The sequence below is a fragment of the Pongo pygmaeus genome, chromosome 15 (genome assembly GCF_028885625.2).
Source record: "Pongo pygmaeus isolate AG05252 chromosome 15, NHGRI_mPonPyg2-v2.0_pri, whole genome shotgun sequence".
Classification (NCBI taxonomy): Eukaryota; Metazoa; Chordata; class Mammalia; order Primates; family Hominidae; genus Pongo; species Pongo pygmaeus.
In genome coordinates, this window is record NC_072388.2 from 88448275 (window position 1) to 88474431 (window position 26157).

Here is a 26157-nt window from a genome sequence, read left to right on the forward strand (position 1 = left end):
TTTACTTAAGCCAACTCGAGTGACTCTCTTGTCCTTGCAACCAAATGTACCCTTGACTATAACATTTTCCTTTGAGCTAAACTAAATAAATTCTGCCAGGAGATCCCTCTTATAATCTATTTCAACTGACAGCGACTACTTTTGTCTGATTTATTACAGCTGTAAGCCCTTCCTTCTGGAAGGGGGAGGGGCTGCGATCTCTTTTAAAGCTAGACCAATTTTACACTGGCAGGGGCCGTGTGTGCAGCTCTACATTACAGCGCCCTACAGGATGCATCTAAACTAGTTTGGTCAGCTTATCCATTCCCTGAAAGCAAGGAAGCCGCCACATCAGTAACTCCGTTGCTAAGGCAACTGCTTACTTTCCATATCAACTGCAAACTCGTTGCTATGGAGACACATATACAAGAAAAATTCCTCTTTCCATCCAGGGACCAGATGGCAGAGAACTCGCAGAAGCCATGGGTTAGGGGGCTTTGCTAAGTAAGATGTTTACTGGAGTACATTTCTCTCCTGATATCAGAGATGCGGCTGCCCCAAGCACATTTAGAAGTTGCACTCTTGGTACAAAAGTAAAGGTTTGTTCTCTTCTGCCTGCAAAACTACAGCCAGCAACTAGAGGTAAGTTATTGTTGAAATAATTCTGAGAGGGTCTCCCTCTAAATGTAAACCTCTTTTGTTTTTATTTCCCATGCGGAATATACCCGAAAATGAATTTCCTAGTCAAACATTAATGGAAATACAATTTCCTGTAAGAACTGAAATAGAGGTTTGATTTCACTCTTTTTGATTGAGAGGTAATCCAGAAATCTCTTTATTTTCCAACACCTATGCACTGTGTTTCAGACTTATACCTCCACCCAAATGTCTCTACAGAGCTTGAAACTCATATAGGAAACTTCCTGACAGCTCCACTTAGATGTCCGCAAACCATCTCAAATTTTACATGGTCAAAAGAGAATGCTGGCACTACTGCCCATCCAATTTCCCAACCCAAATTTGCCCACACATGTTCATCTGCAACCCCCAACCCTGGCTCTAGCTAGCATCACTCCCACCATCTCTCTCTTGCACCACTGGAACAAGCCCCAGAGAGGTAGTTCCCCCTCCTGTCCTTTTAGACCTAACATTCTCCCTTTTCTAATACACTAACTGCGACCCCTCTTTCTGTTCCTTGGACGTTTTGAGCCATTGCCATCTCAGGGCCCTTGCACTTGCTGTTCTCTCTGCCCAGATCTTTGCATAGCTGCATCCCTCTTCCCATTCAAGGCATGGCCTAATCAGATCCTCTGAGAAGCCTCTCACCATCCCACCCTCCTCCCCTAGTACATTATCCTGTTTTATATCTTCATTGCATGTAACACAATCTGGTACATTACCTACCCCGTCCATGGAGGGAACTACTATTTACCACTTGCCGCCTCCTCCTCCCCTACCCTCACTGCTACCCTATGGAAGGTCCAGGAGAGCAGCCAGGGACCCGCCAGAGGTCACCACTGTATCCTCAGCACCCAAAACAGTGCCTGGCACTCCACAAACAAGGGTAGCATGAATGAACCACTGCTGAAAATGCTTCTAAAATGACTGAAGCCACTTATTTTCAAAAACACAGAGTCCAGTTTTTACTTTGCAAACTAGGGGCCAGACATAATGGCTCATGCCTGTAATCCCAGCACTTTGGGAGGTTGAGGCAGGCGGATCACCTGAGGTCAGGAGTTCAAGACCAGCCTGGCCAACATGGTGAAACCCCGTTTTCACTAAAAATAGGAAAATTAGCTGGGCATGGTGGCGTGAGCCTGTAATCCCAGCTACTCAGGAGGCTGAGGCAGAAGAATCACTTGAACCCAGGAGGCAGAGGTTGCAGTGAGCTGAGATGGCGCCATTGCACTCCAGCCTGGGTGACTCAACAGCAACAACAACAGTAGGTATTCTGCAAGACCTCAGAACCATAGCTGCAAACACCAGTTCTCAACTTTACAAGCCTCGAAGGAATTCAGCACACAGTGCAGTATTCCAGGAGTACCTACTGTGATGCTATGCCTTACCTCTGTGCCAGGCTCCCTGTACCTTGCTTCCTGGAGATTCGGGACTTTTCTTCCCCCCCTACTATAGCCATGATCAGAGTCAGCGCTCACATGACTTGGCCTTCTAAAAACAAAGCATGTGCAAATGTTCTGCTAGGTGGGTGTTTTCTGTCTAATGACATTAGTTAAATCACTTATCAGTCCTGTCCCTCGAGGAGGACAGTCACAGCCTTCTATGAGGCACTTCACAGAACTCCAATAAATAGAAAGAAGACACTGAACTCGACCCCACGGGGCCCAGAGGGAAATCCCACACACCCTGTGAAGACCAAAGGAAGAAAAGGAAGGGTAATTGGAGAGCTTTTTCCCCTGGGAAGCGTATAGCCTCTCTGCCTGTATTTACTGTCTCCTGCTGAGTTCACAAGCAAAGGTACTCAAGCACACACACACACATACACAAATCAAAGACTTCATCCTGTTCATGGAACTGTCTGTAATCTTACATAGCAATCCATTAAGTTATTACTAAAAGAACGACTTCACACTACTCTCTATCTTCAACCAACTATTTCCTTGCTTTTCTTCTTATCATCCTTGGCACAGACTACATCTTCACCTCAGTCAAGCTATCGCTTTTGATGACATTAAATGCAATTTAACCAGAATATCTTAAAGCAAAACCTTGGTTATTTGGAATGCTTAAAAAATAGGTCAGCATCTCTGCTTTACTTAAGTTACCAACGCAATTTAAAGTTTTCCATTTAGCATCCTAGCTCCTCCAACAAGTCCCTATTCTTATTTACATGACCTTCCAGCCACCATCTCTCTCCGTCCTTTCCTCTGACACTGTTCCAACACATCCCTGGGGTCCAGTAACATTTGTCTCCTAACATCTAGACCTTTGTGGCAGAAAGTTCCAAGTTTGCTTGGCAACAGAATCAACATTTAACTTGGGGTTCCAATGGATCAGGCAAGAGTCCATTTCCCAGGCTTCCTTGCAGCTAGAAGTCATGTGACCAGGCTCTAGCCAATAAGATCAAAGCAGAGGGTGGCGCTTCTGGGAAAGCCCCTTAAAACCAGCAGTCAGCAAGACTCCCTCCTGTCCTTCCCTGCACTCCCCTTCTTGCTTCCTAAAATGGGAACATGCTAGCTGATGCCATCTTGGACCATGAGAAGACTGACAATGGAAACCCGCAATGCCCTAAGAACAGCAGAGAAGAGGGAATGTGCGTCTCTGTCTAGCTCCTCAAGACTTCTTTCATGTAATGGAGAAATACGCCCCTAGCTTGTTTAAATCATTGTTAATTGGTTTTCTACAATAAACACTCAAGCCTCCTTCTGATCAATCCATCCTCGGAGGTCTAATGCTCATTCCCACACCCGAAGAATGCTTTGTAACAGCGTATTCAAGTGAACATAAGGAATATTCAAAACTCGCCCATCACTATCTTTTAGCTTACCCAGTGCCCCTCTTTGGGAAAGGGAAGCCAGCCTAACTTTGAATGATACCAATCTCACACTGATCGGCACACTTCCAGTACTTACGGTAACTTATTCTTTTTTATTTTGCATTATGTTTCCTGCTTCCCTGGAATGTAAACTACTAAGAGTACAAAAAGCAAGAATCGAATCACACTTTTTTTTTTTTAATTTTTTGTTGTTGTTGGAGACATGGTCTCACTCTGTCACCCAGGCTGGAATGCAGTGGTGCGATCATGACTCACCGTAGCCTCCACCTCCCGGGTTCAAGCGATTCTCCAGCCTCAGGAGAGTAGCTGGGACTAGAGGCGCATGCCACCACGCCCAATTAATCTCTGTATTTTTTGTAGAGACAGGATTTCACCATGTTGCCTAGGCTGGTCTCGAACTCCTGGGCTCAAAGTGATCCGCCCCACCTCGGCTTCCCAAAGTGCTAGGATTACAGGCGTGAGCCACCACACCCAGCCTAAACTCATAACTTTCAAATAGGAGGTCTGAGTGCCAACTTCCTATGTTATTTACTGCAGAGAATTATCCTGCAGCCAAAATGATTTCAAAGGGAAATCCCAGCCCAACGGGGAAGGTTCTGAAAACCATTTCTTGCTGGTTGGATATACAGGCAGTACATCAGTGAAGTATCCGGTAGACCTATCCAGGTGCCACAAAGCCCTACCAAAGAGAATGCAACATTTTCTCAATAGGAAACGGGGAGATACTGGACAGATACATTGATATGGCCCTCAGGCCCAGAAGCTTTCCCAGCAGCCTCAGACAGACCCCTATCCAGATTAATGGCATCTTCCTGGCCAAGTCACTGTGAGTAGAAAAGCAGTGTATCCGTGAAGGGCCAGAAAAGCAACGATGTGAGACAGAAAACAGAGAATACAAAGGGCATACAGCAGTGGAGTAAGAGCTTCTGCTAGAGAAGTTCTGCTAGCGAGAGGGAGACTCTGAGGGGAGGGCTCGCTGGACCATGAGTGCCTTACAGGCAGTGGCCATAATACTTTCAATTCTGTATTCTTTTAGCACTTACTATAGTAGGTACTTTAAAAAGTTTGTTGAATAAATGAATGAATGAGCCGACAAATGAAAAGTTTGCCAGAGCAAGACAATGGAAATGTGCTCCCATCCAAGACACCTAATGACTGGAAGAAAAAGGAATGAACAGTCTGGAAGGAACAAATCGGCAGGATGGGGCTGGGCACAGTGGCTCAGGGCTGTAATCTCAGCACTTTGGGAGGCCGAGGCAGGCAGATCACAAGGTCAGGAGTTCGAGATCAGCCTGACCAACACCCCGTCTCTACTAAAAATACAAAAATTAGCTGGGCGTGGTGGCACGTGCCTGTAATCCCAGCTATTCAGGAGGCTGAGGCAGGAGAATCGCTTGAACCCGGGGAGGCGGAAGTTGCATTGAGCCGAGATTGCACCACTGCACTCCAGCCTGGGTGACAAAGCGAGACTGTCTCCAAAAAAAAAAAAAAAAAAAAAATCGGCAGGACGGGTCAGGGAGCTGCGCTTTCTTGGGATCACAGAGGATGCTGGTATGAATGGCTTCCTATTCCAGGGCCTGTGACAAGGGAGTATTTTTATTTTTGGCCCCTCAGAGACCCTGGTAAACTCTCAACCTTCTGACGTGACATAGCCTATAGCACCAACAGCAGAAAGCAGCCCGCCTGGCAGTAGGCACCGGTGAGAAGGAGGCCGTCTTCAGGGAGAGCCATTTCTGACGCTGGGCAAGGCAGCCCCAGGTCAAGGATGAAGAGGATTGTCACTTCACCCAGAGACCACAGAGGAGTCTCACACACATTACAAAATTACACGTTCCACCCCACCCAACATTACACTAATTCTTAGGAATTTACACATCCGGACCAGACCACACTGTCTTCTAAGGAGCATTATTTATCCAAAAAAATAATAAGTCATCTCTTCCTCCTAAAAGGACCATCAATGAGACAGGTAGGTTGACTGGTGTCACGGGAAGGGGAAATGCTCTTGATTCTGCATTCACAACACCAAGAAGAGAAAACTAGAAGCAACTGCTCACGTGGGGTGCTGACACACAGAGGTGCAACCTCAGTTTCTTTTTTTGTTGTTGTTTTTCTTTTTGAGACAGAGTCTCACTCTGTCGCTCAGGCTGGAGTGTAGTGGCGTGATCTTCACTCACTGCAACCTCCGCCTCCCGGGTTCAAGCGATTCTCCTGCCTCAGCCTCCCAAGTAGCTGGGATTACAGGCACCCACCACCAGGCCCGGCTACTTTTTGTATTTTGAGTAGAGACAGGGTTTCACCATGATGGCCAGGCTGGTCTTGAACTCCTGGCCTCAAATGATGCCCCGTCTTGGCCTCCCAAAGGGTGGGATTACAGACGTGAGCCACCACACCTGGGTGCAACCTCATTTTCAAAACTGCTTTTGAAAAAGAATCTCATCTACCGAGAGCAAACGTGAAGAGAACAGCAAATTAGAGGGACAATTTGTATCAACAGTGTACATGCAGGGTGAAAAGCTTCTGCACTTGGCTCTGATGCCAGTGAAGGGGTCCTATGAGGCAGGGGGCTCAGGATGGAGCCTGGAAACCGGAAGCTGAGCAGGCAGTTGTGTGCTCTGTGCAGATGCAAGAACTTTACATGTGCTGACAACTGAGCCCCATCTCAACAGTACAAAAATATACTCTGTATTTGCCTTTCTCTATCCTGGGCCCCCAGAGTTAATCCTGGGTTTATTTGGGTTATTTCAATCCCCTATAACCCATATTCATAGGATATTTAAAGGAAGCACAGAGAGATCATCTACAATGTCTGCTATACCGAGAAGGCCTAGGCACGCACCAGGGGTAAGCACATGCCCTTCAGAATTGGAGGGAATCGGGCCAAGCATGGTGGCTCACAATTGGGAGGATTACTTGAGGACAGGAGTTCAAGACCAGCCTGGGCGACATGGCAAGACCCCATCTTTACTAAAAATATATTATTTTTGGAGACAGGATCTAGCTCTGTCACCAAGCGATCTTCCCAACTCAGCCTCCTGAGTAGCTGGGACTACAGGTGCGTGCCACAATGCCCAGCTAATTTTTTTATCTTTTGCAGAGATGCAGTTTCATCATGTTGCCTAAGCTGGTCTCAAACTCCTAGGCTCAAGCCATTTGCCTGCCTCAGCCTCCGAAAGTGCTGGAATTACAGGTGTGAGCCACAATGCCCAGCCCTACAAAAAAAAAAAAAAAAAAAATCTTAAAATTTGCTGGATGTGGTAGCATGCACCTGTATTCTCAGCTACTTGGGAGGCTGAGGCAGGAGGATCACTTGAGCCCAGGAGTTCAAGGTTGCACTGAGCTACGATCATGCCAGTGTACTCCAGCCTGTGTTACAGAGAGACCCTGTCTCAAAAATAAATTAAATAAATAATTTTTTAAAAAAAGAGTTGGAAGGAATTAGGTTCTTTCCAATTAGGTTCCTAGTAAGTTCTGCACTTACTAGCTGTGCAACTTCTAGCAAGTTACTTAACCACTCAGAGCTTAACTCATCATCTATTTTAAGAAAGAAAATAATAGGGCCTACTTCATAGGGTTTAGTGAGGAAGAAATCAGATACTGCATATGGAAAGCACAAAGCAAGCATGCCTATATTTATAAGCTAAAATTGTATTTAAAGCACTCAGCTCTGGATATAATAAACATACTTTTGTACAGTGTTTCCTTTATAAACCCTTTGATGACAATGTTTTTTGTTCAAGTAGCAAGAGGAAAGGTTAAAAAAAAAAGGCACAGAAATAGAAATACACACATACCTTATAATCCAGTCTGGAAAAAAATAACTGCATTCTACTTCTCATTTACAAGTACTCAGAGAGGTTAGTACGCGCTAATCTTACAATCCTAAGTAAGACCTGTATTTAGGGAGTGTAAAACTTAATCCCAGACATTAAAACTCTACCTTAATTGATTTAGGCACAGATCATCCATAGACGAAATGAAAAAAAAAAAAAAAAAACTAATGAGGAACTTTATTATAGAGTAGGGAACAGTGACCTCACGTGAACCCATGGCTCAATCTCAGCTTCCCCAAGAAGGGGATGACCAGGCTTCTGGAAGTGATATATCCAGAATGTGACCCAGACGTTCGTACTTCCTTCCATTTGACAGAAAATAGAAGGAGAGAGAGAAGCAAGTTACATGAAATCACAAGGAAGTAAACAGAATGCAAGTACTCTATAGCGTAAGCCATGGGTCTCTTTTAACAGGGAAGGGAATGAAAAAGGTAAGAGGGCATAGGAGTGCTGCAGACTGACACAGACAGGAAACATCACAAAAGGCATTGCAGGAACCACATTTGGACCCTAATTCAAACAAACATTTTGTAAACAGGGACATCTGAATATGGACCTGGTATCAGGCAACACCAAATAATTGTTCATTTTGTTAGGGGGGACTTTAGCATGGTTATTATGTAAGAAATTGTCAATTATTCTTATGTATACTGAAATGTTTGAATTGTAAACGTCATTTGCTTCAAAATACTTCAACAAGGCTGGGTGCAGTGAGTGACTCATGCCTATGATCCACAGCACTTTGGGAGGCTGGGGCAGGAGGATTGCTTGAGGCCAGGAATTTGGGACCCGCCAGGGCAACATGGCGAAACCCCGTTTCTATGAAAAATACAAAAAAAAAAAAATTAGCCAGGCATGGTGGTACGTACTTGTAGTCCCACCTTCGGAGGCTAAGGCTAAGGCTTGAGCCTGGGAGTCTGAGGCTGCAGTGAGCCATGATTATGCCACTGCACTCCAGCCTGGTCAACAGAGTGAAACCCTGTCTCAAAACAAAAAACCAAAAAACAACTTCAGAAATAGCGACAACAAAAAAGAATACATAAAATAAGTGTGACAAACCTTTGTCAACTACTGAATCAGGATGTGTGTTATGGGGGTATATCAAGTCATTATACGATTCTAGTTCTGTGTATGTTTGAAAATTTCCGTGATTCAAAAATAAAAATAAAACTCTTATCTTTTGAAGTCCTTTAAGAGATAAAACGAAAGCCAAGCTGTCTCTTTTGCCTTGACTGACTCATTCATGAGAACATGCTCTTGATGAAATCTCAACAACTGGAAAGACCTCAAGAGGGCACCTAGTTCAGGGATTCTCAAACCTGGCTCCATGCTGGAAACACCTAGGAAGCTTAGCAGAACTACCAGTTTTCCCCAACCCACCTCACACCTAATGAATCACAATCTCCAGAAAGGGGCCCAAGAAAATGGGAATTTTTGTTTGTTTGTTTTTTGAGACAGAGTCTGGCTCTGTCACCTAGGCTGTATCTCAGCTCACTGCAACCTCCACCTCCCGGGCTCACGCCATCCTTCCATCTCAGCCTCCCGAGTAGCTGGGACTACAGGAGTATGCCACCATGCTCAGCCAATTATTTTTGTATTTTTTGTAAAGACAGGGTTTCACCATGTTGCCCAGGCTGGTCTCAAACTCCTGCACTCAAGCAATCCTCCTGCCTTGGCCTCCCAAAGTGCTGGGATTACAGGTGTGAGTCACCGTGCCCGGCTGGGAATTGTTTTTCAAGTGCCACAGGTGACTCTGGTGTAATCTAGTATGTTCCCTCCCCAACATCCCAACCAAACAGTTGTCCAGCAGGGTATGTGTTCCAAGCCCTCAGGGACAGGGATCACACAGGATTCCACATTTTCACTGCTACGTCAAGCCTAACCGTATTCTTCACTTTCAGAAGAAAATTAAAAGTGGAATAGCTAATTCACTGCATACAACTTGCAAGGTTTCAATGTTCTCGTTCAATTTAAGACATTTCTCACCAACATTCAGGTGCATTTAGTCACTATGTTGAAGGCAACTTCAGTGTGGGAGCTCCCGCCAAATAAAATCTCATAGGAAAAAACAAGTGTACCCATAGAGCTAAAGGAGCTTTCACTGGGCAGAGTATCAGGGAGAATGCCATAGTAGCAAACCCCAAGTGACTGGGCCAGATCAATGCCCTGGAAGGACCTGGGTGTACCTGAGCATACCTGGGAGCCTGCACCTCTCACAGCAGCCAGCAGCTGGCCTGGGGGAACCCAAGAAAGAGGAGAAAAGTGGAAAAACTCACACCTCTTGCTTTGTTCTCACAGAATCGCAAATGCTGGGAACAAACTCCCAACCACAAAACTGACTGGCATTTGATCAGAAACATGTCAGTACAGGTCAGGATGGCTGGGAAGCCAGAACTGAATGTTTCATAACATTAACAATCTCAAGTCTTTAAAACCATTCTCTTTCAACAGGTGATACCTGAATTTATCCGGATTGACAATCTTCACCCCTGGAAAACATGACTCCCAGAATCCAGCGGTGGGGGAGAGGGGGTCGCATGGGGGGAGAACAGCTCCTCCCGGTGTGCCTCAACACAGGGCATCCAACACCTACTTGTCACTCCCAAGGCTGACTGATGAATAATGCTCCCAAGTCTTGCTGCACGCTTTAGCGTTGGTCTTTTCTAACATTTCAGAGTGTGCATTTGCTAAATTACTTCTATGTGCACCGGCATTACGTCAAACACGAAGATTCAAGCATGCAGGAACTTGCGGACTCGTTTTACACCAAACTAAACGCCCTGTTTGTTGCTTTGTCACTGCCATGAGGCTTTGGGGGACCTGAGCAGCACTTTCTTCTCCACATTCTCAGTCTGGAATTGCTTTTGAAGACTTTCCCTTTCTTGCCACAAAGACCCACCTATACAGAAGCTTTAAATACCACAGACTTGGTTCTTTACAGAGGAGCAATGAAGCTCAAAGAATAATCTAGAAGCACTCAAAAAAAGCCAAGTCCAGAGGTGGCTCTCCAAATGCCCAACCTGAGAGAGAGGGTAGGAGAAAGAGCTTCATAGTCATGGAAATTCCTCTCCCTGATTAAAGGGGCATACTTTGATGGTTACAGCTACACAAAAATAAGGACCTGGGGAGGAGGGACCCAGAAACTTATGAATATTCAGATCAGCACGCTCGACCCAGGCATCATTTGCACCAGCGATCAAAGTAAATCTCTCCTTAGTGCCCACATCTTTCCTCCCAGGCAACACCCCTCCCCAAGCCCTGCGTCCCCACCCCCCATCTCAAACAGAAACCGAGTGAAGAGCATTTGCACACAAACACGTCCAATTTGAGCAAGGAGCAATATGGCTAGGCCACTTCCTGATTCATAGTCTCCCATGCCAAAGACAAGGAGAATATTCTCAGGCTCAAGATTCTACCTGAAACGGTGACATGTTGCCAGAAAGAAATTAAAGGCCCAGCCCCGCACAGCCACTGACCCCACACAACAGTGGTCGTGCGCCCGAACCTGAACTTCAAAAAGAGGGAGAACCACAACCCCAGCTGCACACAGCAGCATTATTAACACAACACACAAAGCGGGAAAACACAGTCACATGAAAACTTAGTGGAGGGAACTTTCTCTGGCAATTTATCTTAACTGCGGCTGCATTACTTTTCAGGACTCGAAGTCAGATCACAATTTTGTTTTCCACTTCTTAACAGCTGCCCAATTTCTACTAAACCTATTATGTTCCTTAAAACAAAAATAGGCCAGGCGTGGTGGCTCATGCCTGTAATCCCAGCACTTTGGGAGGCTGAGGTGGCTGAATCATTTGAGCCCTGAAGTTTGAGACCAGCCTGGGCAGCATGGTGAGACACTATCTCTACAAAAAGTATAAAAATTAGCAGGGTGTAGTGGCACACACCTGTGCTCCCAGCTCGTTCGAAGGCTGAGATGGGAGGATCACTTGAGCCCAGGAGGTCAAAGCTGCAGTGGGCAGTGATCACACCATTGCACTCCAGCCTGGGTGACAGAGCAAGACCCTGGTCTCAAAAAAAAAAAAAAGAAAAAAGAAAAAAAAGAAAAGAAAAAGAAAAAAGAAAGAAAAAGAAAGCAAATTATTAAAACCGTCTTCTTTTCACTGACCATGAAGTACAAACTATGGCTTCAAAGCAGGGGTCCCCAACCCGGGGCCGAGTACCAATCAGTGGCCTGTTAGGAACGCGGCTGCACAGCAGGAGGTGAGCATTGCCACCTGAGCTCCACCTCCTGTCAGATCAGCGGTGGCATTAGATTCTCATAGGAGCACAAACCCTATTGTGAACTGTGTATGCAACGGATCTAGGTTGTGTACTTCTTATGAGAATCTAATGACTGATGATCTGAAGTAGAACAGTTTCATACCAAAACCATCTCCCTTGGCTCTCCACAAAATGGGTCCCTAATGCCAAAAACACTGGGGACCTCTGCTTTAAAGTCAATACTAAACTTTTTTAAAGTCAGTCTCTAATGGGACCCTCATTCTGAGCCGGGAATTTCAAAGTTGTCATTTATACAGACACCAGATTTCATGACAGTCACCTGGGCAACTCATGTCTGTTTAGTCTTGGAGCATAAGTATACTCAAGTCTCTTCCCAATGTTCATCACAAGTCTCTTTCCAATGTTCATCACTGTCCACTTATCCCAGAACACTGGAGAAATTTCCCTTCTCGTTCATATTCAGGGAAAAAAAAAAAGAACACCATTTTTCTCTAGCCCGTGGTGGCAGTTTTTCTCAAATATATATATATACACTTCACGGTTAATGGCTGTCCTTGGAATACTAACCTTTGTTAAGACTCTAAAACCAAAGTGACCCATCCACACTGAGGGATGTTAACTGAGAACCAATCAATTCTGCAAACCACCGTTTTATCTTTACGGAAACCCTATCAGTGGGAAACCCTCGAATAGTACAAATGCTAACAAACAGTACATAACTAATAGGCTTAGGGAAAGGAAATTCTTTAAAATTATCTAAATGAATTAAATAGAATAAAACCCACTTACAACTGCTACTTCAACGTGGTGAATAGAAATTCATTTTTAATAGAGAAAAATTTTAAATTAAAAAAAAACCTTGGGTTCCAGACACAGAGGCTTACCTGACTCCTCTCTTTGTCCACTTTCTTAAAACACTTATTCAATGACAAATTGTGTCTCACTGAGTTTTTCCACCCAGTAGGTGCATTTGCAAAATACGGAAAATGTTCCAAGATCCAGTTGTAGATATCCTTCACTGGCAGGCGCTTGGTTGGAGAGTCCTCGATGGCCATAAATATGAGGCAGCTGAAGGAGTAGGGGGGTTTGCAATTGGGGTTCTGCCTGGCATCGTAGGGCATGTCAGAATGGGCAGGAGACGGGGGGGTGTCATCGTCCAGGTCCTGGACGGGGCTGACACTCCTGAGGACCGACTCCCCAAAGCTCTTCAGCAAGTTCTTGCTCTCGTGCAGCCAGTTCAGGTTGGTCAGCTCTTCATCTTCCATGGCCCCCTCTTCTAATCGGATGTCAGGCAGAGAAAAGTCGAGGTCATCGTCTTCCTGAAGGGCCTTGGAGAAACCGCTGCCCCGGTAACACTGACTCAGTCCACTGGAGACACTAATTCCTGAGCTTTCTGGCTTCTTACTGGGAGGCATGACTGGACCCATTTACGTGAAGGCTCCTAGTAAAGACATCACAAAGAAATGATGAGCTGGCGAGGCCCAAAACAGAAAGGCAGACTGGACCCCTCTGATTCTGTTGCCTCCCTCTGTCGCCTCTATGGAACCCCTGCTACACAGGAACACCACCTTGTGACTCCCACACTAAGCAACACAATCCCACAATTCCACCACAGAGAGATAGGCTGATGAGAAAAATCAGCCCGTCACTCATATAGCAAGGTGACCTGATGCCCCTTAAATAAAATAAGACCAATAACACTGGCCAGGCACGGTGGCTCACACCTGTAATCCCAGCACTTTGGGAGGCTGAGGCGGGACGATTGCTTGAGACCAGGAGACCAATTTTAAAGTACGTTAAATTTTATTGTGAATTATTTTTTCTTCCAGAACAGAAGAAAAGCAAGTAACTTCAGGTACCACACAGAATACATGGGAATGTAAGATAAGCCATTAACTGAAATTTGAACTGGTGAAAAAAGTCAGGAGAGCAACTGCCAGTTTCAAGACAGCAAATTCAATTCAATTCGACAAAACATGCCATAGAATCTATCCGTCCACCCCGACCCACCACCATCCCCATTTTTATCAATGACCTAGAACACGGAGTAAAATAACATCTGATGAGAAAAGAAAACGTGGAGGTGGTACATTTACAAACAGAATGACCCCTACAGACACAAAGCATGTTCAACCCTCCAGCACCCAACGTAACACAGAAAGAACAGTAAAGATAACCAAAAAGGTCTCCCACTCTCTGTAGCGCTAAAACAATATGCTTGGTTTAAGAGTGTTAGGTTTTAATTCCCCCCAACAAACAACCGGTAAGAAAATCAAGCATCTACCTAGAAAACAAATGAACAGGCTGGGCATGGTGGCTCATGCCTATAATCTCACCACTTTGGGAGGCTGAGGCAGGAGGATCACTTGAGCCCAGGGGTTTGACACCAGCCTGGGCAACATGGCGAAACCCCATCTCTATGAAAAATACAAAAATTAGCCGGGCATGGTGGCATGTGCCTGTAGTCCCAGCTACTTGGGAGGCTGGGTGGGAGGACTGCTTGAACCCAAGAAGCTGAGGGCGCAATGAGCCATGACTGTACCACTGCACTCCAGCCTGAGCAACAGAGCGAGATCCTGTCTCAAAAGTTTTGAAGAAGGGAAGGAAGAAGGGAAGGGAAAGAAGGGAAGGAAGAAGGGAAGGGAAGGAAGAAGGGAAGGGAAGGAGGAAGGGAAGGGAAGGAGGAAGGGAAGGGAAGGAGGAAGGGAAGGGAAGAGAAGGGGGAAGGGAATGGAAGAGAAGGGGGAAGGGAATGGAAGAGAAGGGGGAAGGGAATGGAAGAGAAGGGGGAAGGGAATGGAAGAGAAGGGGGAAGGGAAGGGAAGGGAAGGAAGAAGAGGAGGGAAGGAAGAAGGGAAAGAAGAAGGGAAAAAAGAAGGGAAGGGAAAGAAGAAAGGAAGGGAAAGAGAAGGGAAAGGGAAGGGAAGGGCAGGGCAGGGCAAGGGGAGGAAGGAGGAAGAAGCGGGAGGGGGAGGGGAAGGAGGAGGAGGAGGAGGGATGGAGGAGGAGGAGGAGGAGAAGGAGGAGGGATGAATGAACATATTTAAAAGCAAAGACATAGGCCAGGCATGGTAGCTCATGCTTGTAAACCCACCACTTTGGGAGTCTGAGACAGGAGGATCCCTTAAGCTCAGAAGTTCAAGACCAGCCTGGCCAACATGGTAAAACGCCATCTCCACCAAAAAAATACAAAAATTCGCTGGATGTGGTGGTGTGTGCCTGTAGTCCCAGCTACTTGGGAGGCTGAGGTGGGAGGATCACTTGAGCCCAGGAGGTTGAGGCTCACTGCACTCCAGCCTGGGCAACAGAGGGAGACCCTGTCTCAAAAAAATAAATAAATAAAATAAAAAAAGGCAAAGACATGACCCTTCTATGTCTCTTAAATGTTCATTAACACCACATCTAAAACAACTGCCATTTCAGCTGCGGAAGCTCTATTAGGGAATTCTAGAAGGCATAATCCTGGGCACTAACCAACCAGCCAAGGGTGCCGGTGAATTACAGTACCTTCCCTCTTCCAAAAGGTAGAACATGCTAGACGCAAGGCCTAAGGGGGAGCTGTTGTGAGAGGCCCAACCAGTTTTTTTTGTTTTTTTTTTTTTTTTGAGACGGAGTCTCACTCTGTTGCCCAGGCTGGAGTGCAGTGGCGCAATCTCCGCTCACTGCAACCTCTGCCTCCCAGGTTCAAGCAATTCTCCTGCCTCAGCCTCCCAAGTAGCTGGGACTACAGGCGTGTGCCACCATGACTGGCCAATTTTTGTATTTTTAGTAAGATGGGGTTTCACCATGTCGGCCAGGATGGTCCCAATCTCTTGATCTCATGATCCACCCGCCTCGGCCTCCCAAAGTGCTGGGATTACAGCCGTGAGCCACTGCGCCTGGCCAAGATGCCCAACTCTTAAGGAGAGAAAACTTCATGAGGCATTGCAGTACAGACCAGGCAGGATGCTCCAGACATCTTGGGTTCATTCACAGGGAATATTTCTTTCTGTCAAATAAGGAGGTTACCCTGACACATTTCAGACAAAAAAACAAGCTAGCAACTTTTGGCTTGGGGATACAACAGAGTCTGGTCTGATCCTGCTTTTAACTTCTTTATGAACGAATTATAGCACCACTGGTCTTTCTTAAAGTTTCCTCAGATCCCATCAGAAAATTTTCTGATGACCAGCATATGCCCACAGTATAGTGTAAAACAGAACTACCCAGCCACTGAAGTCAACTTTAGCTCTAAATGAAAGTTTTATGTCTCCTGAGCTTCCAAACAGGAAAATTATATCATGGCTGACAGTAAAGTAATTTAATTGCACTGTTGCTATGACAACATGCTGCTCTCTTTCTTTTTAATTTGCTTATTTGTCAGTAGCTTCCCAGAGGAACTAACACGCTATTCTCCATGTTTCCTTTTGTTTTAAACAAACACAGCCAGCAATATGGTTTTAGGAGAAAAAGTGGCATTGTCACGAAGAGAGGGTTATGGGAGTTCAGTACCCTTGGATCATGTGTGCGCTTTGTGCTGGGACCCCGTACTCTCCAACCACTCATTGCATCCCTATAAATCCCGCATTTTATACCAACAGGGTGAAGAGCTGCTGATCCCTACAGTTCCACGTAAAAACAAAACAAAACAACAATAACCAAAAAAAAAAACAAACAAAAAAAAAACAGTTCCCAGAAACCACAGCTGAGGAGTTTTCCATTATTATACTCTAACTACAGATTTCGCCAAATCTTTTTTTCCTCCTGTTTCAGAGGGAAAAAAAAAAGAATCTGGATCATGTGAGTTGCAGTTAAGCAAACATTTTTAATCTGCTGCCAACAAGGCTGCTCCACCAGATAGGCAAATAGTTATTCACTGGTGACCTCCTTACAACTTTTCTCTACACACACACACACACCCCCTCTTTTGTTTTTTTAATGACTTGCTGTGTTTTGTTACCCTTATTTTTTAACGGAGAAAATGCAGCAAGAAAGCTTAGTTTCTCGCCTAGTAAACAGAAGGTCTCCAAATAACTGACAAAGACATTACTGGCCCAGCTCTGAACAGATGTTCGATGCGAACTTTAAAAAGTTAAGAAATCCTCCCAGAGCGGAGCAGTCGCGAGTTTGAGGGGCCGGGTCACCCCCCTACCCAGCAAGCGCGCGCGCGCACGCACGCGCTTCACTCTCGTCTACTGTACTTGTCAAAAACATTTCAAGGGGACCTGCGGGAGTGGCGATTGGCTGCACCCCGCGTCAATCAGCGGCGTTGCCGGGCAACGGGGGAAACTGCTCTTCTCCCAGTATACAGGGCAGCTGGGAGCTCGCATACCTTCACTGCCGGTCAGATGTCATAAACCTTTTATTGGCCGCACCGCGGCGAGCCTCGAAAACAAATCAATAAAAGCCCGCCGTCCCCCAACTTATCCAGGGCCCAAGGAAGGTTTCAAAGAGGGCCGGGATGAGGGGGGTCGGGCCTCGGGGGTCTCCGGAGACGTTCGTTGCCTGTGCCAAGTCTGCACAGTTTGGCCGGGGGGGATCTTTGTTAGGAGCCTGTTTCTCATCTTGGGGTCTCCACTTGATCGGAACCCCCTCCCTGGCCCGGAACGGCGGAGACCCCGTCCTCCGCAGACAATACCAACTCTGTTCCTTGCAGGCGTCTTTTCGGAAACCGAGGCACCGGGAAGCAGCACGCACGTCGGGGCAGGAAACTCTTCGGACCCGGCAACTTCCCGGCTCGGGGGCTCCCGGGCCCCCACCCGACCCTCTCCCCAGGACCTGCGGGGTCCCTCGTCTTCCGAGAGCGGCGAGGTAGTCTCCAGGACCGTCTCGGACGCGCCTCCCGCCCCGGGTGCCCCCCGAGCCCACGCGGGAGCCGGCAGGAGCGGGGCGCAAACTCACCTGGCAGGAGCGGGGCACGGGGGTGCGGGGGCGCCGCTGCCGTTCAGCAGGAGCCGACAAACTTTCGCGGGCGCACGGCGGGCATCGCTCGGTGGCCCCGCTAAGGACGCGCGGGCGCGGCGCGGCGAGCCCGGGGCGGCGGGCGGCGGGGGGCGGCCGCGGGCGCGGGCGGCAGGGGCGCGGGGGTCGCGGCGCGGCATGGGACCTGCGGCGTCCGCCGGGCGCGCCGCGCGTCCTCCCGCCGGCCCCGCCGCTCTCCCCGCCCCGTCCCGCCTCCCGCTCGCCTCCGCCGCGGCGCGTCGGGCCGGGGCGCGCCGAGCGGCGAGAAATTGTTTCCACTGCAAACAAAAAAAGGCGACACATGACCAGGCAGGAGGAGGGGAAGCGCGGGGAGGGGGGAGGGCGGAGGGAGGGACGGAGCGGAGGGCGGAGGGAGCCGGAGAAAGGGAAAATGTGGGCCTGGCCGCCAGCGGCCTGGGGCGCGGGGCACGGACCCGCCGGGGCGGACCCTGCCCGCGCCCCCCGCGCGCCCCAGGACTCAGCCAGGGCCGAGGCCGGGGCTGGGCCGCCCGGCCTCGCCTCTTGGGCCCCGTGGGGCGGGGGTGACCGGCGCGGGTCCCGCGACCCGGGGCGGCCGCGACCGTGGGCGGTGGGGCAGGTGAGGCAGGCGGCGCGTGCCCTGTCCCCTCCCCGGGCTCCGGCCACACGAGCGGACCGGCGCTGCGCTGCTGGCAACGTGTCGCGGGAACGCTCCTACCCCATCTGCATGCCTTACATGGCTCGAAAGTAAAAATAAAAAGAATTACGATGCGGGCGAGGCTTGTGGGGGTGAGAAGAGGAGATTCCACGTCTCCCCAGTGCTGCGTCCTGATAGGACCCCCAGGGCCTTCCGAGCCCTCTCCCAGCGACCACCTCGTGTCCCGGAGGTAAGCACCGCAGCGTCCCACCCAGGTGGCCGCGTGTCTCCCGAGGGAGGGCCGGTGGCCATTACAAGACAAGAGGCACGTCCTAAAAGCCACGCCGGTGGGGCCTCTCAAGTGGGTTGTGCGGAACGCCCTGGCCGGCCTAGAGCGAAAACAGGTCTCATTCCCATCTCAGTTTGAGCTCTCAGGAACCAGACTGACAATTCGCAAGCCACCCAGCGAAATGGTGCAGTCACCACTCTAAGTCTCTAGGCACCTCCAAATAATAGCACCCACTGCTAAAGCCACACCAACCAGCCGCCTTGGGAGAGGATGAGAGGAGAGAGTCCAACAGGACACCCTGGTGGTGACAAAAATAAAAATGTGATTGCACATTTCTCCCAGGTAGCCAAATCGGTTGGTTCCTCTCCAGAGAAGCCCAGGGCACCCTTCCTGCCACCCCCTCCTGAGCCAGCGGACAGGACATCGTGAGCGGTCTGAAAACTACAGAAAAAACAGCGAGCAGACCTGGAGAAAGCTTTCTAGCATGCAGTACTTTTAAACCTGGCCAAAAGGAGGGACTAAAGGAAACACCAGTTAGGCTTCTGAAAATTTTTTCTATCTCAAAAAATAGACCCCCCCATCTGAGAGTCACTCCCCCTAACAAAGGTTCCAGAGGGCAGGTGACAAGTCTTCAGCAAAGATGTGCCTTTCAGACTCACCGGAGACCTTACTACTTCCAAGTAGTGTGGCATCTCCCCATCAGGAGACAATTCGGAGGTGGAAGCCCAGGGGTAGCCTGAGGTCATCCAGTCCCACCCCTTTGATTACTGAGCACTTGATGCGACTTACCCAAAGTCACTAAGCAAAAGGCACAAGGTGGCAGAGACAAGTCAGATGATCTCTGAAGTCTCACGCCAGAGATTCTCAGGGTTAGAAGTGGTAACAAAGCCAGGATGAGACAATGTGTACCCTGCTCTCCTGTAGCTCCGGCTAATGCAGGTCCTGCCCCTCCATCAGCGCGTCAGTTGAGGGTGCTTATTCTCCGCCAGAGGAACCAAGGCCAGAGACCTTTGTCCAAGCCCTTGCTGGCCTAGAGAGGATGAAATCGCCCCCTTATATCTTCCTCTTCCATCCCCAGCCCCCAACACCCCCCCAAGTCCCCCAACTACACTCACACAATAGCCAGAAATCTCTTTATATTAAGTAGAGGTGGCACCTTATTTTCACCCGCCCCAGTCCCCTCCTGCTTTCTCAGAGTTCAAAAAGAGGGGATGTGAGCCAAAGGTGATTGTACATGGAATATGTCATTCCATGTGTGTTTTTGCTTCTTGCATTCTCAAACATATTTCTTAATTTCTCTCTCCCATTACAGTTGCAGCAAGAGATGTGAGAAGGTGTCACCCTGAAGAGGAAGTGGTGGACCAGCTCTGCCTGATGTGGACAGCAGGGGACACATGTCTGCCTGTCTGTCTCTCTGAAATGGGGGAAAAAATGCTGAAAGCCAAAGGAGGGCTTAATGTGGCCTTTTCCACCTTCTAATTCCATAGACCCTCAGCTCTGGGACTTGCTTCCTGACCTAGGGTGCAGGGGCCAAATTTGTTTAGGAACAACCCCATTCACAATTCCCCTCATGAACTTTCAGAAAGGACCCTTGCGTCTTAGATCCTGAGAAGTCACAAATAAGCAAGCTGAATTGTCTACACCATTGTCCTGTCTACACTGTTTTACAAACACATTTAACAGCCGAATTGTATTATGTGCCCTAGAAATCACTTTGAGAAACACTTATTTCCTGATAGAGGACTTGATGGGACCATTCTGCAGCCCCATCTGAGCATGGGCTGGAGAGTACATAAGTATCTGGGAGCTGGAAGTCCTCAATTCCAGGCTTATCTACCCCCATCAGCGTGGGACCTCAGTTCCTCCTCCAAGGAGAAGAGCGCCCCTCCCTTGATGTTTCGTGCATTCTTTTGCTAAATGTTTCTCTGGTCAAGAACATTAATCCCCCTACACACACACTCTATTAGTTATTAGAACAGCATGGCTATTTATGGAATAGTTAAGTATAAAACCCGATATACCTTGCCCCCCTTGAGGCAGTACAATTGAGTAGGTGAGCAGGTGCAGTTGGGAAGACCTGAGAGACTGCCCAAAATAAGAAGAGTCCGAGGCAGGCCTGGAAAGACAGTCTTCTGGGGAGGGATCCTGCAAAAAGACTCCAGTACAAAGGATACATGAGAGGAAATACGGGGAGGCTGGGCAGGCACACACCGCTGGGCTGCACAGAACCATATTCCTTTCCTGCTTCCCTCTATAGGTCGACTCCACTCTCTACCCTGCAGGTTGGCTTCCTCTGCTCAATGATGACCACACAGGGCTGCCAGCAGCAAGCCCTGAGGCCTTCTGACTTTTAGCACCCACCACCTTTGAACTGCCTCAAGCCTTCCATGACATAGTTTAACGTCTCAGGGAAATAGTGCGATTGGCCTAGCCTGAGTCACGTGACCCCTCTCCATGCATGGCCCCCCACCCCTCCCTACTGCTAACAGCTGAGACAAGGGACATGGTGAAACATCTGGGGAAGGGAGGGGAGATGACTTTGGAAGTGGGATATCTAATAAGGGTGGGTTGCTGTTTAACCTGTGGAAATGGGGAAGGGGTGTTCTTGACCTGAGCTTCTCACCTGGGGATGCCCATCAGAACCATCCAGAAGCCACACCTAACCAACTAGAGTCTTCTAGGATGGTACCTGGATATGTGCATTTTGAGAAAGCACAAGGGGATGATTTTGCTTACAAACTGCTGTTCCAAGAGAAATCGATGGCACAGAATTACCAAATCTGACTTGACCGTAGTAGAAGAGGAACTCATTCACTGAACAAATATTTGCAGAGTGCCTACCAAGTGCATGGCATTGTGTTAGCTGCCAGAGATAGACGGTCTTTGTCCCTACAGAGCACACAGATTAGTGGGTAAGAGTGCAAGCATCATATCACCAAACTCCTTGAATAGCAGGGTGAGCAATTTATATGTGTTAAGATCAGAGGGCAAAGGTGGCTCACTGAATATTTTTGAGCCCAGAAGTTGTATTATCCGAGATATGAATTGAAAAAAAAAAAAAAAAGATAAAGGGGGATGGTGGATCCAAGATGAATTTCGGGAGAGGAAGGGAGAAACTGGAAGATTAAAAACCAGCAGAACAACTCAGAAATCATTGCAGTAATTCATACAAAACAGAATGAAGACTGTTTAAAAAAAAAAATTGGGGAAAAAAGGCTAAAATAGTGGTTCTTTCTGAATGTTAGAGTTATGGGATACTTCTTTTTTGTGTGCTTCTTTCATACTTGTCCATATTTTCTTTCTTTCTTTTTTTTTTTTTTTTTTTTTTTTGAGAAAAGAGTTTTGCTCTTGTTGCCCAGGCTGGAGTGCAATGGCACAATCTCGGCTCACCGCAACCTCCACCTCCGAGGTTCAAGTGATTCTCCTGCCCCAGCCTCCCGAGTAGCTGGGATTACAGGCATGCACCACCACACCTGGCTAATTTTGTATTTTTAGTAGAGACGGGGTTTCTCCATGTTGGTCAGGCTGGTCTCCAACTCCTGACCTCAGGTGATCTGCCTGCCTCGGCCTCCCAAAGTGCTGGGATTGCAGGCGTGAGCCACCACACCAGGCCAAACATATTGCTGAGAATTCATGTGAAATCGTGCAATTGTCTGTGTGGGCAATTGGTTTATGGTGTTTCCACCCAGGGAAAGATTTTTTTTTTTTTTTTTGAGATGAAGTTTCGCTCTTGTTGGCCAGGCTGGAGTGCAGTGGCACAATCTTGGCTCACTGCAGCCTCTGCCTCCCGGGTTCAAGCAATTCTCCTGCCTCAGACTCCCGAGTAGCTGGGATTACAGGCATGCACCACCACGCATGGCTAATTTCTATATTTTTTTAGTAGAGACGGGGTTTCTCCATGTTGATCAGGCTGGTCTCGAGCTGCCAACCTCAGGTGATCTGCCCGCCTCGGCCTCCCAAAGTGCTGGGATTATAGGCACAAGCCACCGTGCCGGGCCCCGATATTTTTCAAATGGTCTACAATAAACACCCATTACATATATACATACATATATACATTAATTTATTTGACAGAGTCTGGCTCTGTCATCCAGGCTGGAGCAGAGTGGTGCAATCATAACTCACTGCAGCCTCGAACTGCTAGACTCAAACAATCCTCCTTCCTCAGCCTCCAAGTAGCCAGGACTACAGGTGCATGCCACCATGCCAGGCTAATTTTTATGTCGAGATGGGATCTCACTATTTTGCCCAGGCTGGTTTCAAACTCCTGGTCTCAAGCAATCTTCCTGCTTCAGCCTCCCAACGTGCTGGGATTACAGGCATAAGCCACCGCACCTGGCCCATTACATTTATAATGTTATAAGGGGGTTGAGGGGGCGTCCATTGGAGCAGTGGTTCTCAAACTTGAGTATCCATTGGAATTACCTGAAAGGCTTGTTAAAACACAAACTGCAGGCCCCACCCCCATAAGTTTCTGGTTCGGGAGGTGTGGGCTGGGCCTGAGGATGTGAATCTCTCACAAGCTCCCAGGTGAGGCTGCTGGTCTGTGGACCCACTTCGAGACCCAGTGAATCAGAGAAGAGTCAGTGAGACTGGAACAAATGAACGCAAGACAGTCTTCAAAGGAAGAACCAAGAGGATTTGTCAAATGATTGAATATGAGAAGAGAGGGGGAGAGTATGTTCAAAGATAACTCCTTAATCATGGGTTGACTAAGAGTCTCTTTGAGATAAGGTCTGAGAACACTGCTTGTAAGAGTAAAAAACTCCTCACTTTCCCGCTGTGAAAAAGAGACAGCGCCCCTCGGCTGGAGGACCCTTAACATCTTGGTGTGTTTAAAGTCTTGGTCAAACATTATTTGAACTTTCTGGTCACCGTCTCTTGGGATTTTCCTTTTGTGCCTTCTTGCTGTTTACTTGACAGATTCTGAAGGGTGGGGCCTGGGAAAGGGCTTATTAGAATTTCTCCAGCAGGGAATGGAGCCAGGCTTACCTTAAGAGGGAAGCAGGGTGTGTAGTGAGGGAAAGTACAGCTGAACTGGTAGGGTGAAGTTCATCAGCTCAGGTGCCCTCGCCAAACCTGAGCTTGTCAAGCCAGCTGCTGGAGGCAAAATGGAAATATAGAACCTGTCAACTCCTCTTTGAGCATAAACACAAGTGTGAGCCGATGATCTAGAATCCAGATTTACTCAATTAATTCCGTCAACAAGTAAGCATCTAGCTCCTCTATGCCCAGTAAAGAATGGAGGGGACTGGGAAGAGGCCAGGAGAAACAGAAGACATGGCACCTGCCCTCAGGGAGGAGTAGGTCTATGAGCATTTATAAAGCAACCACAAATAAGCAAACACACACACAGAGTCTAATACCAAGACCAGTAGTGGGGAGGCGCAGTGGTTAGACACAGACTAGTTTCGTACTCTGATCTTACCACTTACTAGCAGGTTAACCTTAGTCAAGGTTCTTAACTTCTTTCTATCTACCTAGTTTTCACTTCATAGGACTGCTGTGAAGATTAAATAAATTAATCTTTGTAAGGAACATAAAACAGGGCTCTGGCACTTAGTGAACACTATTTTTGTTAAGCCAACAAATCAAAATGAAAATCTTGACATATTAGACTGCATACCAATTTAGAATTGTGTGTAAAATCAGGGGTCATAAATAAAATTTAAAAACAAATGACATACTGGCCATGCAGATGAAACAGGGTTAATATTTCTAATTTATAAATCTTACAACTCAATGAGAAAAAAATTATCACTCTAATAAGGGGCAAATTCACAAAAAGAGAAACAAAAATGAGACTATCCCCATGAAAAGACGCTCAAACTGTAAAAATCAAAGAAATGCAAATTAAAGCAATTGTGATGTCTCATTTCATCTATCAGAATGGCACAGACTTAAAAGAACTAACCATGCCAACGTTGGTTGAAGGCACTGGTGGGAAGTGGTATAACTTTTCAAGAGGACAGTCGCAAAACGCATTAAAATTTCCATGAGCACGGACAGCCACTGATCCTAAATTTCCAACTTGTAGGAATTTATCCTTGGGAGATCCTATAAGAGAGTTAACTTCCCCACCAGACTGACTACTGGGAAGAGGCAATAAACCCCAGGAAAGCAGGACTCCAGCCTATTAGATTCAGCAGTGCACACCTGGCATTTATGCCTGGCAGAAGACACTCAATAAATATGTATTGAATAAATTAACTGAAGGAAGCAACAATGTATTTAGGAGGATTTTGCTGGGATGTTGTTTAAAATCACAAAAACTTGGAAACTGCCTAAATAAAAGGCTAGAGGCATATTATTACATTCTGTGGGGCACAGTGGGGCCATGTTCCCTTTGTTCCCTTTCATTTGCATTTTCCAGTAGTTTTAAGTGAGGCTTTCCCTTTTCTGAATCATTTTCATATTCTCAGAGACTGTACGTGTGAAACAATTTGCAAACATTTCATAAAGTAAGAGTTTAGGGGAAAATGAATATGTTGGCAAAGGTTTCACAAAATTAAAGCATTTTGTGATCTTTTCAATCAGGAGGGACAAAACGATCCCCTTCTGAAAAGCCTGGTGCTCTGAGCAAACAGGAGAATTGCTAAGTACAACAAACATTATATCCTGTGTTATGAGGTCTATTGTCTGGCCGTGGGAAGTCTTTTGGTTTATAGGTTTTGAATATCAAACTTTCTCTACAAACTCTTATGTAGGCTCCAAGATTCAAGAGTTCAAAATACTCTTGAATTAAGAATTTGTGGGGGGAGGCAGGTGCAGTGGCTCACACCTATAATCTTAACACTTTGGGAGGTCGAGGCTGGGGACTGCTTGAGCCTAGAAGTTCGAGACCAGCCTGACAACACAGGGAGACCTATGACTCTACAAAAAAAAAATAGAAAAATTAGCCAGGCATGGTGGCATGCGCCTATAGTCCTGGCTACTCGGGAGGCTAAGGCAGGAGGTTCACTTGAGCCCTGGAGGTTGAGGCTACAGTAAGCCGTGATCATGCCACTAAATGTGGTTACAAGTTATTTTTATTTTTCAGATCTGATAGAAAATCTGCGCCCAGCTGAGTTACCCCACATGACCAGAGCTACTAATGCTTCTCCTGCCCCAGGGATATTCGTGATGCTTATCTGATACAAGAGGAGATCCCCTCTCTGAGTTCTTGAACTCATTTTATCTATAGCTGACTTTTTTTGTTGTGTTGTGTTTTGTTTTGTTTTCTTTTTATTCTTTTTTGAGACAGAGTGTCACTCTGTAGCCCAGGCTGGAGTGCAGTGGCGCGATCTTGGCTCACTGCTACCTCTGCCTCCCGGGTCCTGGTTCAAGCAATTCTCCTGCCTCAGCCTCCCAAGTAGCTGGGATTACAGGAACATGCCACCATACCCAGCTATTTTTTGTATTTTCAGTAGAGATGGGGTTTCACCATGTTGGCCAGGCTGGTCTTGAACTCCTAACCTCGTGATCCACCCACCTTGGCCTCCCAAAGTGCTGGGATTACAGGTGTGAGCCACTGCGCCTGGCCTGTTTTGTTTTGTTTTTGAGACAGAGTCCTGCTCTGTTGCCCAAGCTGGAGTGCAGTGGCTCGATCTCGGCTCACGGCAACCTCTGCCTCCTGGGTTCAAGTGATTCTCCTGCTTCAGCCACCAGAGTAGCTGGGATTACAGGCTTGTGCCACCATGCCCGGCTAATTTTTTTTTTTTTTTTTAATAGACACGGGGTTGACCATGTTGGCCAGGCTGGTCTT

General features: G+C 47.4%; 1 protein-coding gene across 13 annotated transcripts in view; it reads right to left on the bottom strand.

The window, feature by feature from the left end:
* Positions 1 to 26157, bottom strand: part of FOXN3 (forkhead box N3) — a 462140-nt gene that overhangs the window by 244977 nt on the left and 191006 nt on the right. For 10 of the 13 annotated variants that reach the window (XM_054447786.2, XM_063651974.1, XM_054447790.2 and 7 more), the window contains one exon: positions 12453 to 13009. In XM_054447786.2, the coding sequence (XP_054303761.1) occupies positions 12453 to 12995 (543 nt within the window). In that variant the 5' untranslated portion in view covers positions 12996 to 13009. Of the gene's footprint in view, positions 1 to 12452; positions 13010 to 17448; positions 17813 to 26157 lie in introns of those variants that run through there. The other 3 variants (XM_054447789.2, XM_054447785.2, XM_054447791.2) reach the window with 2 other exon arrangements.